We start from the raw sequence: 12,658 nt of genomic DNA on the forward strand, positions 1-12,658 counted from the left end.
CCGGGTCAAAACCGCCGATTCTCAAAGTTTCCAAGAAGCTAAACCAAACTGATTATCACAGCTCTACCGGGACGGCAAGCGCGTCCTCGAATGCCTCCAACGCGCCCTCCGCGTCGCCGACGCCTGCATGGACACGGCCGTGTCTGTAGAACTCTTCGTCGAGATCCTCAACCGCTACGTCTACTACTTCGACCAACAGAACGAAACCGTGACCACCAAGTATCTGAATGGTCTGATCGAGCTCATCCACTCCAACCTCCAGACCGACAAGGAGGAGCCCAACCCCAGCCTCGAAGGGCCCAAACGCCACTTCCAGCGCACATTGGAGTACATCCGGTCCCGGGATTACGAAGGCGTAGTCACGGAGCCAAGGCAGTGAGTGAGTTGTTGGACTGGACATATAGTAGGCAAGGGGGATTAGGGGGGGGGGAGGGGTGGTTTATGAATGACCTGTACGAATTCGAGATGCGCATTATTTTACCGTTTACATACACACACACACACACACACCCACACAAACCTTTCTGAAGCTTTTGAAGCCCTTACTCTTGTTGTCTCTCGCTTATTGCTCTACACCCACCCCACCCTACGATTCTTTTCTACCTTCACTACAAATCCTACTCGTTTCTCTTTCACTTTTAGGCACCCATTGTCTATGACTGCAATCTTGACCTTTGTAAGATTCCCCTATTTTTGTATTAATGTCTGGTTGGCGGTGGTAGTGGTGGTGGTTGTGGTGGACGGGTCTTGATCACTTATGATATAGGTTGGGCGGGGGGGGGGGCCGGGGGGGCGGGGCTGCCGGGGAGGACTTTTGTCTCGACTAGCGTGTATCATCATCATCGTCGTCGTCGTCCTCATTGTGTCTACCCTACCCTACTAGTCACATATTCTTCCTGGAATTATACAAGGACAACGCTAGGAAACAAACTCGCCTATTGTTTTGTTTGTTGTTGCGCAACGTGCAATGTGCAATGTGCGTGACCGGAAGAGGAAAGTAAACCCCAAGAACTCTGGGTACTTCTCACATGTATTCACCCGGTTTCAAGCAGCTAGGTCAGCTGGCCTGGTTTAGCATAGCATAGCATAACATCACATAACATAACATCACACAGGATCATCCCATTCGTATTCCCATCTCAGCCCGTCATGGGCAAGGTTACAAGGGATCCATACATACAATCAATCATACATGGAGACAAGATATAGAGGAGTTCATCTCTCCTTCCATCCAGAGGATAGACATGTACGCTGAAACGGTGGAGTTTCTCGATTGCATTGCATAGAGGGCAGCGGGAAAGGGCTATATTATCAAGTCCCGGATAGGATGATGATGATGATGCTGCTGCGAAGAGAGAAAGGATGAGGTTGAGAAAGTTATAATATAATTCGGTAAGACATCGGACATGCCAGAGGAGAAAGGGATAATCAGTTCCTTCATAACAAAGGTAGGTTAAATGGATAGGTAGGTAGGTAGGTAGGTAGGTAGGTAGGTAGGTTTGTCTCAGCAACTAAAAACGGCTGGAGCGCAGGGGAGTCAAGACAGAATCAGACAGATACACAAAGCAGCCATGACAGTAAGGAACACGCTTTACGTGATGATGAAGAATCATGAGGATGATGAGGATGAGGATGCAAATGAGGTACGGTATCGGACATGTCGAAAACGCCAGTTTGTCTTCCCATATCAGGGGGGACAATACAAGAAAGAAGAAACACGTTTAGGAAAACGCCTAGAACCCGGTCGGTGGGGAAGAGTACTGTCGTAGTACTGAGGGGGTGGGTCCGCCAAATGCCAGAGAACTGCTACTGGGGATGGGACTGCCGATCTCGCCGGGGACAATGCTGCCCCTGTGACCTGAGGATGCACTGTTGGTGTCCGGCTCGAATTTGACGTATTCCCCCGTCTCGTCATTCCGGATCGAGAACGACCCGCCGCCGTTTTGCGTATTACCTTCCGTGTCGCAGATGTCGAGCATCTCCTTCAGGGAGATGGAGGGCTCGCTTGGGGACCGAAGCTGCTCCACTTGGCGCAGGACGACCTTCACGTCGTGGTATCCAGTCGCGCCCTTGGAGGGACTCATCATGTTGAGCTGCTTACAGGCTTGGATCACCAACAATCGGATCGTGACGGGACGAGACGTGTGAGCGCGATGATGTACTCCGGGCCCGAACGCATTGTTCGACCAACCGCTCCCTATTTAGTATGTTAGCAGATGCCAATGTAGAATTGCTGGATCTTTGACTGACCAGGTCCAGTTCCCCAAGTCGGCCCTCCAGGGAACGGCGAGGTGCCAAAGGGTATTTGCGTACCCCATGTGCTCCCGAGGCTAGGGCTGACAGGGAAGGCACCGTGCTTGGCGGCTGCGGCAATCATTAGCATGTGTGTGTAGAAACGCGCTCCCACTGCTGAACTTACTAAGCGGGTCAGGGAACAACGACGGGGCCGCAAAGCTGGCTCGAGTGGGCCCAGGCAGGGAACCTGGAAGTGTAGCGCCCGGAAGAGACTGGGACAGGTGTGATGCGAAGGGGATGTCCGTGTCATCCAGAAGCGCACTGCTGCCTAGCTGGGCACTCAGGTGGTCCACCTCGTTCTGACTGCGACGGGGGTCGTTGAGGTCTTGCTGCGTGCTGGACGGGCGTTTGATAGGGCTGGGGCGGGTGATAGGAGACGGTTGCGCCTGTGCTTCAAGCGGCGACCGCTCAAACGAGCTGGAAGGCTGCCGGGAATGGGCATGCGACAGTCCACTTGCCTGCGCGGAGAATGCGCTGGCCATGGGCTGTTGACTATGAAATGGCAATCCGTGTCCGGGATCGAGGGGAAAGCCTCGTCCAGGGGGTATCGGGCGGGTGCCATTCATGCCAAGAGGAATCGGAATTCCATTAGGGGCAGGGAATCCTCGCAGCTGATTGAGGAGCGGTCCAGAGTGTGGCGGATAGCCAGGCAGCTCATGGCCGATCGGCGGTCTGGAAACCAGACCCAAACCAGGCGGATGGGACGGCGAGAACCCAGGCGGAGGGGCCCGACCTAATCCGAGAGGAGACAAGGGTGTTGATGGTTGGGGATGATGAAGCATTGGCTGCTGCCCGTGGCTCTGTTTCGACGTAACACTGGAGGCTCCAGACGACTGGGACGGCGCCATCGAACGAGGGGAGATTGAGACCTGCGATGGTTCGGTGCTGGCGGGCTGGGACCGTGGTGAGGAGCTGTGGGAGCCCTGCTGGGACGTTTGCCGGGGCCTCGAAGGAGTGGGCGCCTGAGGTACCACCGGATGAGTCGTAGAGAAGTGTGGCGACTGAGATTGCCCGGGACCCGGAGCTTGCGAGTGATTCACATTCGCGGAGAGAGGCATCAGCCCGGAATGCGAGATGCGTTTGCCGTGCTGAGCCTCGTTGGCTGTAAGATTCCGCGTATGCTCATCCCGGGCCTTGCGCTCTCGCTCTTCCTTGGCCAGCTTCTCCCGCAGCTCGCGCTCCTCGCGTTCCTTTTGCCGTGCTTCCTCGCGCCGCTTCTTCTCTTGCTCCTTCTGCTCCCGCTGCTTTCGCTCTGCCTCGGCCTGCCGTTCTCGCTCCTCACGTTGCCGTCGTTGCTTCTCTGCCTCTTTGCGGGCACGTTCCGCTTCCTGGGCCTTCCGCTCCGCCTCGCGTTTCTTCCGCTGTTCCTCGCGTTTCTTCCGTTGCTCCTCGAGCTTCTTCTCCTGCTCGGCCTTGGCAGCCGCCTCCTCCGCCGCCTTCTCGGCCTCTCGACGGGCCTTTTCCTCCTCCTTAGCCTGCTTCTGAAGCCTCTTCCTCTCCTTTCGCTTCTCCGCCTCGCGGGCCTTCTTGGCGTTTCGTTGCTCATTCCGCGTTTCCTCCTCCATAAGCTCTTCAATCAGTTTCTGCTGCCGCTGTTCCGCAACCTTTTCTCGGTATGCCGTCAGCACGCGCTGTTCAAACATGCGAGCGGCAAATATTTGGAACATCCGCCGGCCTTCCTCCATGCGTTGCTCTTCCGTCATCGCATCCTGCAGACAACTGTCAGCTTTCACGGCATCAATACCCAGCCAATGCCCGGAGCTGACCATTTCATCTTCCTCGTAATCTTCTTCTTCTTGACTATCATAATCTTCATCCTCTTCGTCGTCATAGTCTTCGTCATCCAGGGGCCCGTGATTGTGACCGCTATGGAGGGTTTGATGCGCTGCCGCGATTCCATACTGTGTGTCCTCTTCTCGCTGCATGCGACGCTCGGCTAATTGTTCCATCATGTCAATGAAATGCTTCCCATCATTTTTGAGCAGATCATCTGCGACCGTAAGAATTCCGTCTAGAGCACGGCAATCAATTAGCATCAGGTCACACCACATGATCAAAGCAAAAAAAGCCGGTGGATTGTCCTACCTTTAACAGTGAGACTATTCCCAAAGGCAAAGAAATCTGCGCGAGCTGCACGGGTTTCTTCATCTTCGTACTCGTCGTCACTGTACGGTTCCTCGTCCTCCTCGTCTTCCTCGTATTCCTCCTCCAATTCGTCGTCATCCTCTGGTAGCTCATGGATCCGGCCTCGAGAAGGGTGGTATTGGCCTTGTGTCCGCGTATGTTGACCAGGGGACCGTAAAGGAGGATGGTATAGTCGAGGAGGCGGCATCATCGGTGGGCCTTTTTCGAACGACCCTTGGTTGTTATTGGCGTACTGTTCCAGCTCCTCATAGTAGGCGTCGTAGAGCACCTCCAGTTCCTCTTCGATGGCTGTGCGTTTCCGGCCGCAGACGGTGCAGCTGCACGAATGTTTTTGCTGCTCCTTCATCTTCTTCAAGACGGCGTCCTTCTCTACCTTGACCAGCTGCCGCCGCTCCTCCTCGCCCAACTCCAGCCAGAAAGTCTTGATGTTCTCTCGTTCTTCCTGCGTGGAGGTGTTCCATATGCTGCGGTCTTTGGTCGACTTGAGGATGGTATGCGATCCGAGGTGCGGGGGTAACGGCGGGGGAAGAGAATGCGAGATGGAGATTGAGGGAGTCGATAGCGGGGTGGAACTGTCGTCGCCATGCGCCTGCGAACCCGCCCGGCCCTTCTTGCCCTTCTTCTTTTTTGACTTTCGGGTAGCCGCTGCTGCAGATTGTTGATCATCGCTTTGTCCATTGACAGGATTGGCGGGAAGATGCGACTGCGTCAGATCGTGTTGATAATGCTCGTCGGCTTCATGGTAGGCGTCGCCGTTCGAAGCAGGCTCGTCAATCTCATGCTCATCCGACAGATGTCCCTCTGGGTCGACGGGCCTGGGTCCGTTCTGCTCAGCACCGGGTTCACTTCCGAGCTGACGCTCCGCTGCCAACCGGGCTGCCTGCTTCTGCCTGCGCTTCTGCTTCTTGCGGTTCACCGACACCGGCTTGTTAGGGTCTGAGAGCGAGGGTTGACGAGGATCATAAGGCGCATGGGTGTCGCCATTTACGGCATGTACAGGGATGGTTGTGGATGCAGACTCGGACATTGCGGAGCCGGAAGCCGATCTGAGCGGTTGCGGCGGTGCCATGAAGAGGTGGAGTTCTTAGAATGCGCTGACGCCGACGAGCACCGGGAAGGGGGAGAGGAGGCGTGAATTTGCGTTGTGAATAGGCTCCTTAGCTAGTCACCATGCTGTTGGGCGATTCCCGGAGGGGGAGTAAAAGTCAGTGAGAGGGTCCGCAAGCGCAGGAAGGCAGGAAACGGAGAAAGAGGAAGGGAGCAGGCGAAGCTCACCGGAAAGTTGTCGGACCAAGGTAGACTTATTAAGAAAGACTTATACTAAGGCCAAGCAAAAGGTTGAGCCCGGGGGGTGGATGGGAGGTGTGTTGATGCAGGCGAAAGAGGCGCGCAAGGTGAAATTGGAGAAATTGGGTAGGGTCGGACAACGACAAACACGGGGGGGGGGAGCCAGGGCGGAGAGGGGTGGAAAGGACCCGGGCCGCACGAGGGACGACAGCGAGGGAGACACGGAGGGGTCGGAGAGACTAGGCGATTCGGAGAGGGTGTAGGCGATCGAGACAGGACTAGATGGGATCAGTAGACTAAGAGGTAGGGTTCAAGAAAGGGCGTTCCGGTGGTTGGGCGAGTATAGAGGACTCGCACTCGTGACTGGGGAGTGGGTGAGGAGAGAGTAGCGAGAGAAGGAGATGAGGGCGCATCGGCGATACGCGCAAGAAGTCAGCGGGCGGGAAGATGAGATTGATTGATGGATGGATGCCCTGCCGCTCAATCGCCTGGCCGCAACTGGATTAGCCGCCGCAAGCGAGCCTCGCTGCCTCGCTGCCTGATTTTCTCTCTTATTAACACTTAAAAGTACAACAACAGTCAATAATTAGAGTCACCAACTCACCCCTACACTCTATACTTGCTTCCCAACGACGAGTCCACAATACAACATTCGGAACTGCATCCGGTCTCACCTTCAACCCCCCTTCTCCTGTCGACCACACAGACCGCTACAATCTCACGCACCTTGCTTAAGCGACTACTAGCTCGGCGTGTACTTGCGGGCAGCATGCCGAGAAAAGAGAGGGGTTGGTGCTGCTTAACCGGTTTTGCGGCTACTTCCATGTCTTTGTAATAATAAGTGGTTTACTTTACTCCATTGAACTCGGACAAAACCACCTGGTCATCGACACTGAGTGTCTGCAGCTGAAACAGGTCAACCCAAGATCAAGTCCTTAACACGCTGTATGATTCTTGCGTCTTCACCATCTCTCCGCTCGTACCCCACCGCAGCCCTAGCTCGGTCTTCTTCATCAAAAGCCTGGGCAGCCGTGAAGTCCATCTCAGCAGGTTGAACCAGCCTCGAACGATAGTAAATCTGAAGAGAAAGGATTAGCTGCGGACGGACAGCACCTACCGAAGGCCAACTCACCTTGTACCCAAGATAATCCATGAAGAACAATGGTGCAGCGATGTAAGCAGAGAACCACGACTTGGCTGATCCCTTCTCGCCAAAGGGAAAGCAGGCCAGGTAGAACTCACAGCCTGCGATAAAGAGAACTATGACCAATGCAAAGTACTGCGCGTAGGGCGCTGCACGGGCGCGGAAGGGCAATGACTGAAGGCTGATGCCCTGGGCGGCGAGGCCTCGTCGGAATTGAATGTGCGAAATGAAGATGCTGGACCATTGGAAGAGGGTGGAAACGGACACCTGGACGACATTAGTCCCGAAAGCGAAGATCATGAGGGTTCGCAGCTCCCTACCAGAGATGAGAACCAGCTGTATACCACGGCACCCGTGTCATTACAGTTCAAGTAGGCCAGGCCTCCTCCAAGGGCAGTACTGATGGCCAATGATACATATGGTCGCCCAACAGCGTCTTTCCGTCCAAACACGGGATGGATGACCTTCAGGTCCGACAATGCTGTCAGGCTACGGCTAGCAATGTAGGCACTGGTGATGCCGCAGCTGATCACGGTCAGGAAAATAAAGCCATTGATGACGTGCGCCAGCCACATCACACCTGCGCGCTCAATGGCAATAACAAAGGGACTACCGAGCGTGCCACTTCCGTTGATCAGATTACCATCATCATATGGCACACACATCCCCATCAGCCAGATGTTGACGACAAAGAAGGCAAACATGCGCCAGAAGACAGGATACACTGTTCTTTGGATGGTCCGGCGAGGGTCTCGGGCTTCACCGGCAATGACCGCAATGTGTTCTCCACCGCCAAAGCTAAACAGGGCTTGCACGAAGGCCTTAGAAATCCCCTTGATGCCGTTGTTGAGAGCGCCGGGAGTTCGCCAATAGCGGAATTCAATCGCTCCATGTGTGGCTGGAATCCCACCAGAAGTCATGATAATCATGAAAAAAATCATGACAACGATGGCTAGGCATTTGACAAACGACATGAGATACTCGACGTGACCGTATATCCGCACACCGAATGAATTAGCCAAGGCAATAATGACCAAGAAAATACTGATGTAAGCTGCAAGAGGCACGAGATCGGTCTGCGGCCAAAACTGGAGCACGGACACTGCCGCTGTGATCTCGGCGGGGATACAGATAACCCACTAACCATAGTTAGGTGTCGTGACATGTATGATTGTGGATGATGGCTTACAGAAAACCAGAAGTTGATTCCCACTGCGAAGCCGAAGGCAGGTTCCACGTACTCAATGCACTGCCGGATGAATCCTCCATGAACAGGCTTGTACGCGGTCATTTCTCCAACCGAGACATACTGTAGATAAACGACCATCCTGTCGCTGGGTCAATGGGGGCAATCTACTTGTAGCAGCCTTTCCTTAGTTCTCACTTACGCAGTAACAGTATATGCAATGGCAATGCCACCCGGGCCAGCTATGATATGGTCAAACTCATAGAAGATTCAGCAGGGCTAGAAGTCGTCTCACCATATTTGAGGGCTGTGCCTGTGCCAACCCATCTGATGCACTGTGAGAGATGGCGCTTTGGCACAAGAGGCAGAGGTGTAAACTTACAGACCAGTTCCAATGCCTGCTCCGAAGGTCATCATCATAATCTGACGACGACCCAGTGATCGATGATAGCCGACATCTTCCGTAGCCCCCAAAAGCTCTGTAGCACCTTTGGCAAAGTCGTCATTGCGTTCGAGATCGGCAATGATATCCACGTTGTGTGTGTCCACGATCTCCGCTTTCTTCGTAGTCATAGTTGTCATACTCGCCGGCGTGATGGAGAGGAGATATCTCGTTTGACCATGACATCTTATATTCCTGACATTTCTCTTACTGTAGATAGCACTCTAGAGACATTATTGGCCGCGAATACACCCATATCTAATCAGACTTGGCGTGCAGCCATGTTCAGCAAGATAAGACTAGGTGATAGTTTGAGTTACAATGCACGGGGGCAGATAGCCAGTCATAGAGTCTAGTCCCACGTCCTGGCTTCTCCTCACCTGGTCGTGTGAGTGCTAAGACAGAGCAAGAGTGGGGTGCGGGAACCATCCTAGGTCAGTCACGGTCGCAGCCAGAAATATAAGAGGCAATACTCCCCTGGCCACAGTGGGGGTTGTTGTAACCTCCCAACAAACAAAGTATAGTTGACCAACAACGAGCCTACCGATCATCATGCCTAGCAGTAAGAACGTGGTTTTCGACATCGTTGGCACTCTGGTGTCGTACGACGTTCTATTCGATGCGATCGATGAGCAGATGGGCGATCGACTCCGAGCAGAAGGCATCAAGCCAACGCTGCTGGGATACACTTGGATCGAAGTTGCCGAGCGTGAATACACCTATCTTAGCATCAGCGGTCAGTACAGATCATTCGTGACCTGTTTCGAGCTGCTCTTCTGGCGCATGCTGCATATGGCAGGCATCTCCGAGCCCCGACGTTTCGCGACGGAGAAGGACCTCGAGTTCATCATGAAAAGATATGGCAACATGGGGTTACGGCCAGGGGCAGCAGAGTGCGTCACCAAGCTGCGCGAGGCCGGGTACACGGTTTGGGCTTTCACGGCTGGGGACCTGGCAAGAGTGGGGGGCTATTTTGCCAATGCTGGTCTCGAATGGCCAGCAGAGAACCTGTTGTCCTGCGATACTCAGGGCATAGGAAAGCCCGATCTGCGGGCGTATCAGCCACTGCTCGAGCAATTATCCCAGCATGGACGGCCATGGTTCGCTGCCGGGCACATGTGGGACGTTTCGGCGGCTCGCTGTGCGGGGTGAGTCCTGCAGCGTCACAATCCGCGTCTCAATGCTGCTGACACGTTTTCCTATGTAGATACAAATCCGCGTATTGTTCAATTTGGGAAAAGGAGCCCATCCCTGAATTGTTCGGAGAGATGGATGTCATGGCCGAGACGCTACCGGAGATGGCTGATAAGATCATTGCAGCACAATGATTTGATACTCCGTACGGAAGGATAGCCGCAGCGTATCACTTGCATGTTTCGGCAAGTTCTTATCTACTCCTGCCAATGAATGCTTTTTAACAGAGCGCCACAGCAGCTCCAAAATTGCCTGTTCAAGCATCAGGTCCGGCTACTATGGACAGAATCTGCATGAATTTACCATCTTGCGGTGGTTGTAGTGTCTCATTATTCTTGAACTGTCTGTGTTTGTAGCGCGCAGGTTTTACTTGGATCAATTGGTGTGTGTACGAAGGTACTAAACGCTTTGATCATATCAGCATGCTAGTCCACCAGGTTAAGCGTTTCTTCCACTAGCGTCTAGGCTGTGTAGACATAGATCGTTGAATGGACGATCACAGTGCCGTTGAATCTCAGCGAGCAAAGCAAGAGCTTGGCTCTCGAGTCATGGTTAGTAACTCTCTCCCGACGCTGCACGGGTTCAAGGGAGCAATAATGCACTGCATTGAACAGCGGCGCCGGGTAAGATCTCCGTACCCCGGACTGATACAAGCTAATTTAATCCTTTTCGGGTAACGCCCTCCGCGGACCCTCCGCGGAGCAGCCCGCTCTGCGATCTATAAAAGAACAGGCGACCATCTGTCCTGGATATCCACCTCTACATGCAATCCCACTCATCATATAATCATGTCTACTGTCAATAAAGTCAGTGTCACTTCACAGATCCCTAGTGAAATCTACTGACGAAGCTCTGCCTAGGCAATCATCATCGGCGCGGGCCCAGCTGGCCTTGCTGCTGCACTTCAATTACATCGAAAGAACAACATTGACGTTACTGTGTACGAGCTTAGACCCAGACCATCTAACATCGGTGGATCTATAGGCATATTTCCCAACGGCCTGCGTCTGCTTCATCGCCTGGGACTATACGACGCCCTTCTTGCTCGCGGCGCAATCGTCGACACGTTCCATATCCACTCATTACACCAGGGCAATATTGGCAGCATGGACATTTCAGCTTGGGCCAAGAAGAAGTCGGGCTTTGGATTCATGCGCATTATCCGCCGAGATCTGCTGGAAGTGCTGTTCGACGCCATCCATGGGGAAGAGATTCCTGTTCATTTCGACAAAAGACTAGTCTCCATTGAAGAGGGTGCATCAAGCGTAACAGTGACCTTCTCGGATGGTTCGAACGACACAGCCGACATTCTGATCGGATGCGATGGGATCCATTCCAGCGTGAGACGACTGCATGTCGACCCTGCCACCAAGCCCGAATACTCGGGCATTGCGGGAAGCGGTGCCATCGTCTCGACGGTGGGCCTACCGGAGATGCTTCGAAAGGAAGCCAACATAATCCCCACGACTGCAGGTGTTATTGCGATGTTTCCATGTAGCGCCGCCGGGGATCAGCTTTACTGGTTCCTTTCTCGGGAGACGCCCATCCCATACTCTGAGTCAGGCAACGAGCGGGACGGGTGGGAAGTCCGACGCCAGCAAGAGATGGAAGTGTTCAAGTCCACGATCCGAGAAATGACGAAGCCAGCTCAAGGCGAATGGCGGGGGGTTCTAGCTGCATTGGTGGATCGCACGGATGTTATTGGTTTCTATCCGGTCTTTCGACTCCCGCTTGGTGGGAAATGGTATACGTCTCGGACCATCTTGCTTGGAGATGCAGGCCATGCCATGCAGCCTCACGCAGGCCAAGGAACCTCCATGGCTTTGGAGGATGCCTTCTTGCTGTCGCGAGTCCTGAAAGAGAAAGATTGGAGCTTGGAACATGCGTTTGCCCGATACGAAGCGATCCGGCGACCGCGCATCAACGAGCTCTACCAACTGGCGGCCAAGAATGGACGGCGCCGCAAAGCCACAGGCTCCTGGGCACTGTGGGTGGGAGAGAACGTTATGTGGGCTCGTTTGGGTCTGTATCGTATTCTGGGGTTAGAGTCGTGGGGCCTAGGCCAGACGCACCTCGTGTACGACATCGATGAGGTGGAGCTGTGAGGGAGCTGTGAGTGTCGTCGTATCCCATGGGTAGTGGAATTAGCGGGGTTAGAATTCCCATGTCTTTCTTTTCATTGGAGTTTATAGTAGCATTGCTTGTTAGTTGGCTCGTAATTTGCCAGTAATTTGAAGCATATCGGACCGGAGAGCCCTGGTAACTGTGTAGTTCTTGCTTTCGCGTAAATGGCCAAAAATATGCGATGGTGCTGCATTGTCCTTGGAAACATACAGCCCACCGCTTTATACGTTGTTCATAAGGTGAATCACTTACGTTATGAGAGCAAGGATTGACAGGCGTAAATATTTGGGGTCGGTGGGCCGCAGGATGTCAAGTCAAGAACACGGTCCGCAGACAACCTTCGAGAACGAGGACAGAAGATATGCGCGGGAATCGAAGAGGATGGATGTCCACTCAGAGATGGCGAGAGGAGAACGATAAGGATGATGACACTGTACATCTCCCGTAACTACAGGATTCGGGGTGAGGAGGACAATCCGATAGGGAACAGTGGAGTCCACATGTCTCTCTGATCACGAATCATGTCTGAAGCTCTCCCGAGAGGTTCAGTGGTTTGTGCTTGTGAACATGTTGCTGCTCCCAGGAAACCGAACCACGGAATCAGATGTGTTTATTTTTATCCCCTCTTTCTTGAGTTCATCTGCTCATCTCCCTGTCAGCCTCAGGAGTTGCCTATAAATATTGAGCTGCACGATCATCCAATGGTTAGTTCCGGATGCCCCTGCGCTGGGCTCCTTTTTTTTGCATGCGGGCGGCTCTGGTTATAGTAGCCAAGATTATCCTCCATTCTAGCCTGCGCTGTCTGAGACAAATCTCTAACCTTAGTAACAAACGGCCGTGC

The 12,658-nt window shown here is 53.6% G+C and overlaps 5 protein-coding genes across 5 annotated transcripts; 3 read left to right on the top strand and 2 right to left on the bottom strand.

Moving 5' to 3' along the window:
* Positions 1 to 61: 61 nt before the first annotated feature.
* BP01DRAFT_384511 (Vps35-domain-containing protein) lies at positions 62 to 379 on the top strand (the record flags this gene model as incomplete). The annotated part of the gene is made up of 1 exon (XM_025577513.1): positions 62 to 379. A coding segment is annotated over one exon (318 nt), but the record flags the coding sequence as incomplete, so codon positions are not given.
* Positions 380 to 1,253: 874 nt separating this feature from the next.
* On the bottom strand, positions 1,254 to 5,898 carry BP01DRAFT_393419 (putative stress response protein Nst1). The gene is made up of 6 exons (XM_025578237.1): positions 5,716 to 5,898; positions 4,381 to 5,613; positions 4,062 to 4,306; positions 2,420 to 4,004; positions 2,251 to 2,364; positions 1,254 to 2,197 (listed from the first exon to the last, which is right to left on the bottom strand). Exons 2-6 carry the CDS (start codon positions 5,507 to 5,509, stop codon positions 1,734 to 1,736), a joined length of 3,537 nt encoding a protein of 1,178 aa, XP_025429293.1. The 5' UTR covers positions 5,510 to 5,613; positions 5,716 to 5,898; the 3' UTR covers positions 1,254 to 1,733.
* Positions 5,899 to 6,339: 441 nt separating this feature from the next.
* Positions 6,340 to 8,630, bottom strand: BP01DRAFT_344737 (uncharacterized protein; the record flags this gene model as incomplete). Its single annotated transcript, XM_025573572.1, has 7 exons — positions 6,340 to 6,805; positions 6,860 to 7,138; positions 7,192 to 8,010; positions 8,061 to 8,199; positions 8,260 to 8,299; positions 8,353 to 8,384; positions 8,440 to 8,630. 7 exons carry the CDS (start codon positions 8,628 to 8,630, stop codon positions 6,644 to 6,646), a joined length of 1,662 nt encoding a protein of 553 aa, XP_025429294.1. The 3' UTR covers positions 6,340 to 6,643.
* Positions 8,631 to 9,051: 421 nt separating this feature from the next.
* On the top strand, positions 9,052 to 9,827 carry BP01DRAFT_301069 (haloacid dehalogenase-like hydrolase; the record flags this gene model as incomplete). The annotated part of the gene is made up of 2 exons (XM_025572019.1): positions 9,052 to 9,647; positions 9,707 to 9,827. 2 exons carry the CDS (start codon positions 9,052 to 9,054, stop codon positions 9,825 to 9,827), a joined length of 717 nt encoding a protein of 238 aa, XP_025429295.1.
* Positions 9,828 to 10,481: 654 nt separating this feature from the next.
* Positions 10,482 to 11,798, top strand: BP01DRAFT_384515 (FAD-dependent oxidoreductase; the record flags this gene model as incomplete). The annotated part of the gene is made up of 2 exons (XM_025577514.1): positions 10,482 to 10,499; positions 10,554 to 11,798. 2 exons carry the CDS (start codon positions 10,482 to 10,484, stop codon positions 11,796 to 11,798), a joined length of 1,263 nt encoding a protein of 420 aa, XP_025429296.1.
* Positions 11,799 to 12,658: the final 860 nt, after the last annotated feature.

Source organism: Aspergillus saccharolyticus (genome assembly GCF_003184585.1).
Source record: "Aspergillus saccharolyticus JOP 1030-1 unplaced genomic scaffold BP01scaffold_27, whole genome shotgun sequence".
Taxonomy (NCBI): Eukaryota; Fungi; Ascomycota; class Eurotiomycetes; order Eurotiales; family Aspergillaceae; genus Aspergillus; species Aspergillus saccharolyticus.

Coding starts and splice junctions, on each gene's coding strand:
- BP01DRAFT_393419 (XM_025578237.1), bottom strand. CDS start 5,509: ATGGCACCGCCGCAACCGCTCAGATCGGCTTCCGGCTCCGCAATGTCC. Junction 4,307..4,380: donor GAATAGTCTCACTGTTAAAG/GTAGGACAATCC, acceptor GCCGTGCTCTAG/ACGGAATTCTTACGGTCGCA. Junction 4,005..4,061: donor ATTACGAGGAAGATGAAATG/GTCAGCTCCGGG, acceptor AGTTGTCTGCAG/GATGCGATGACGGAAGAGCA.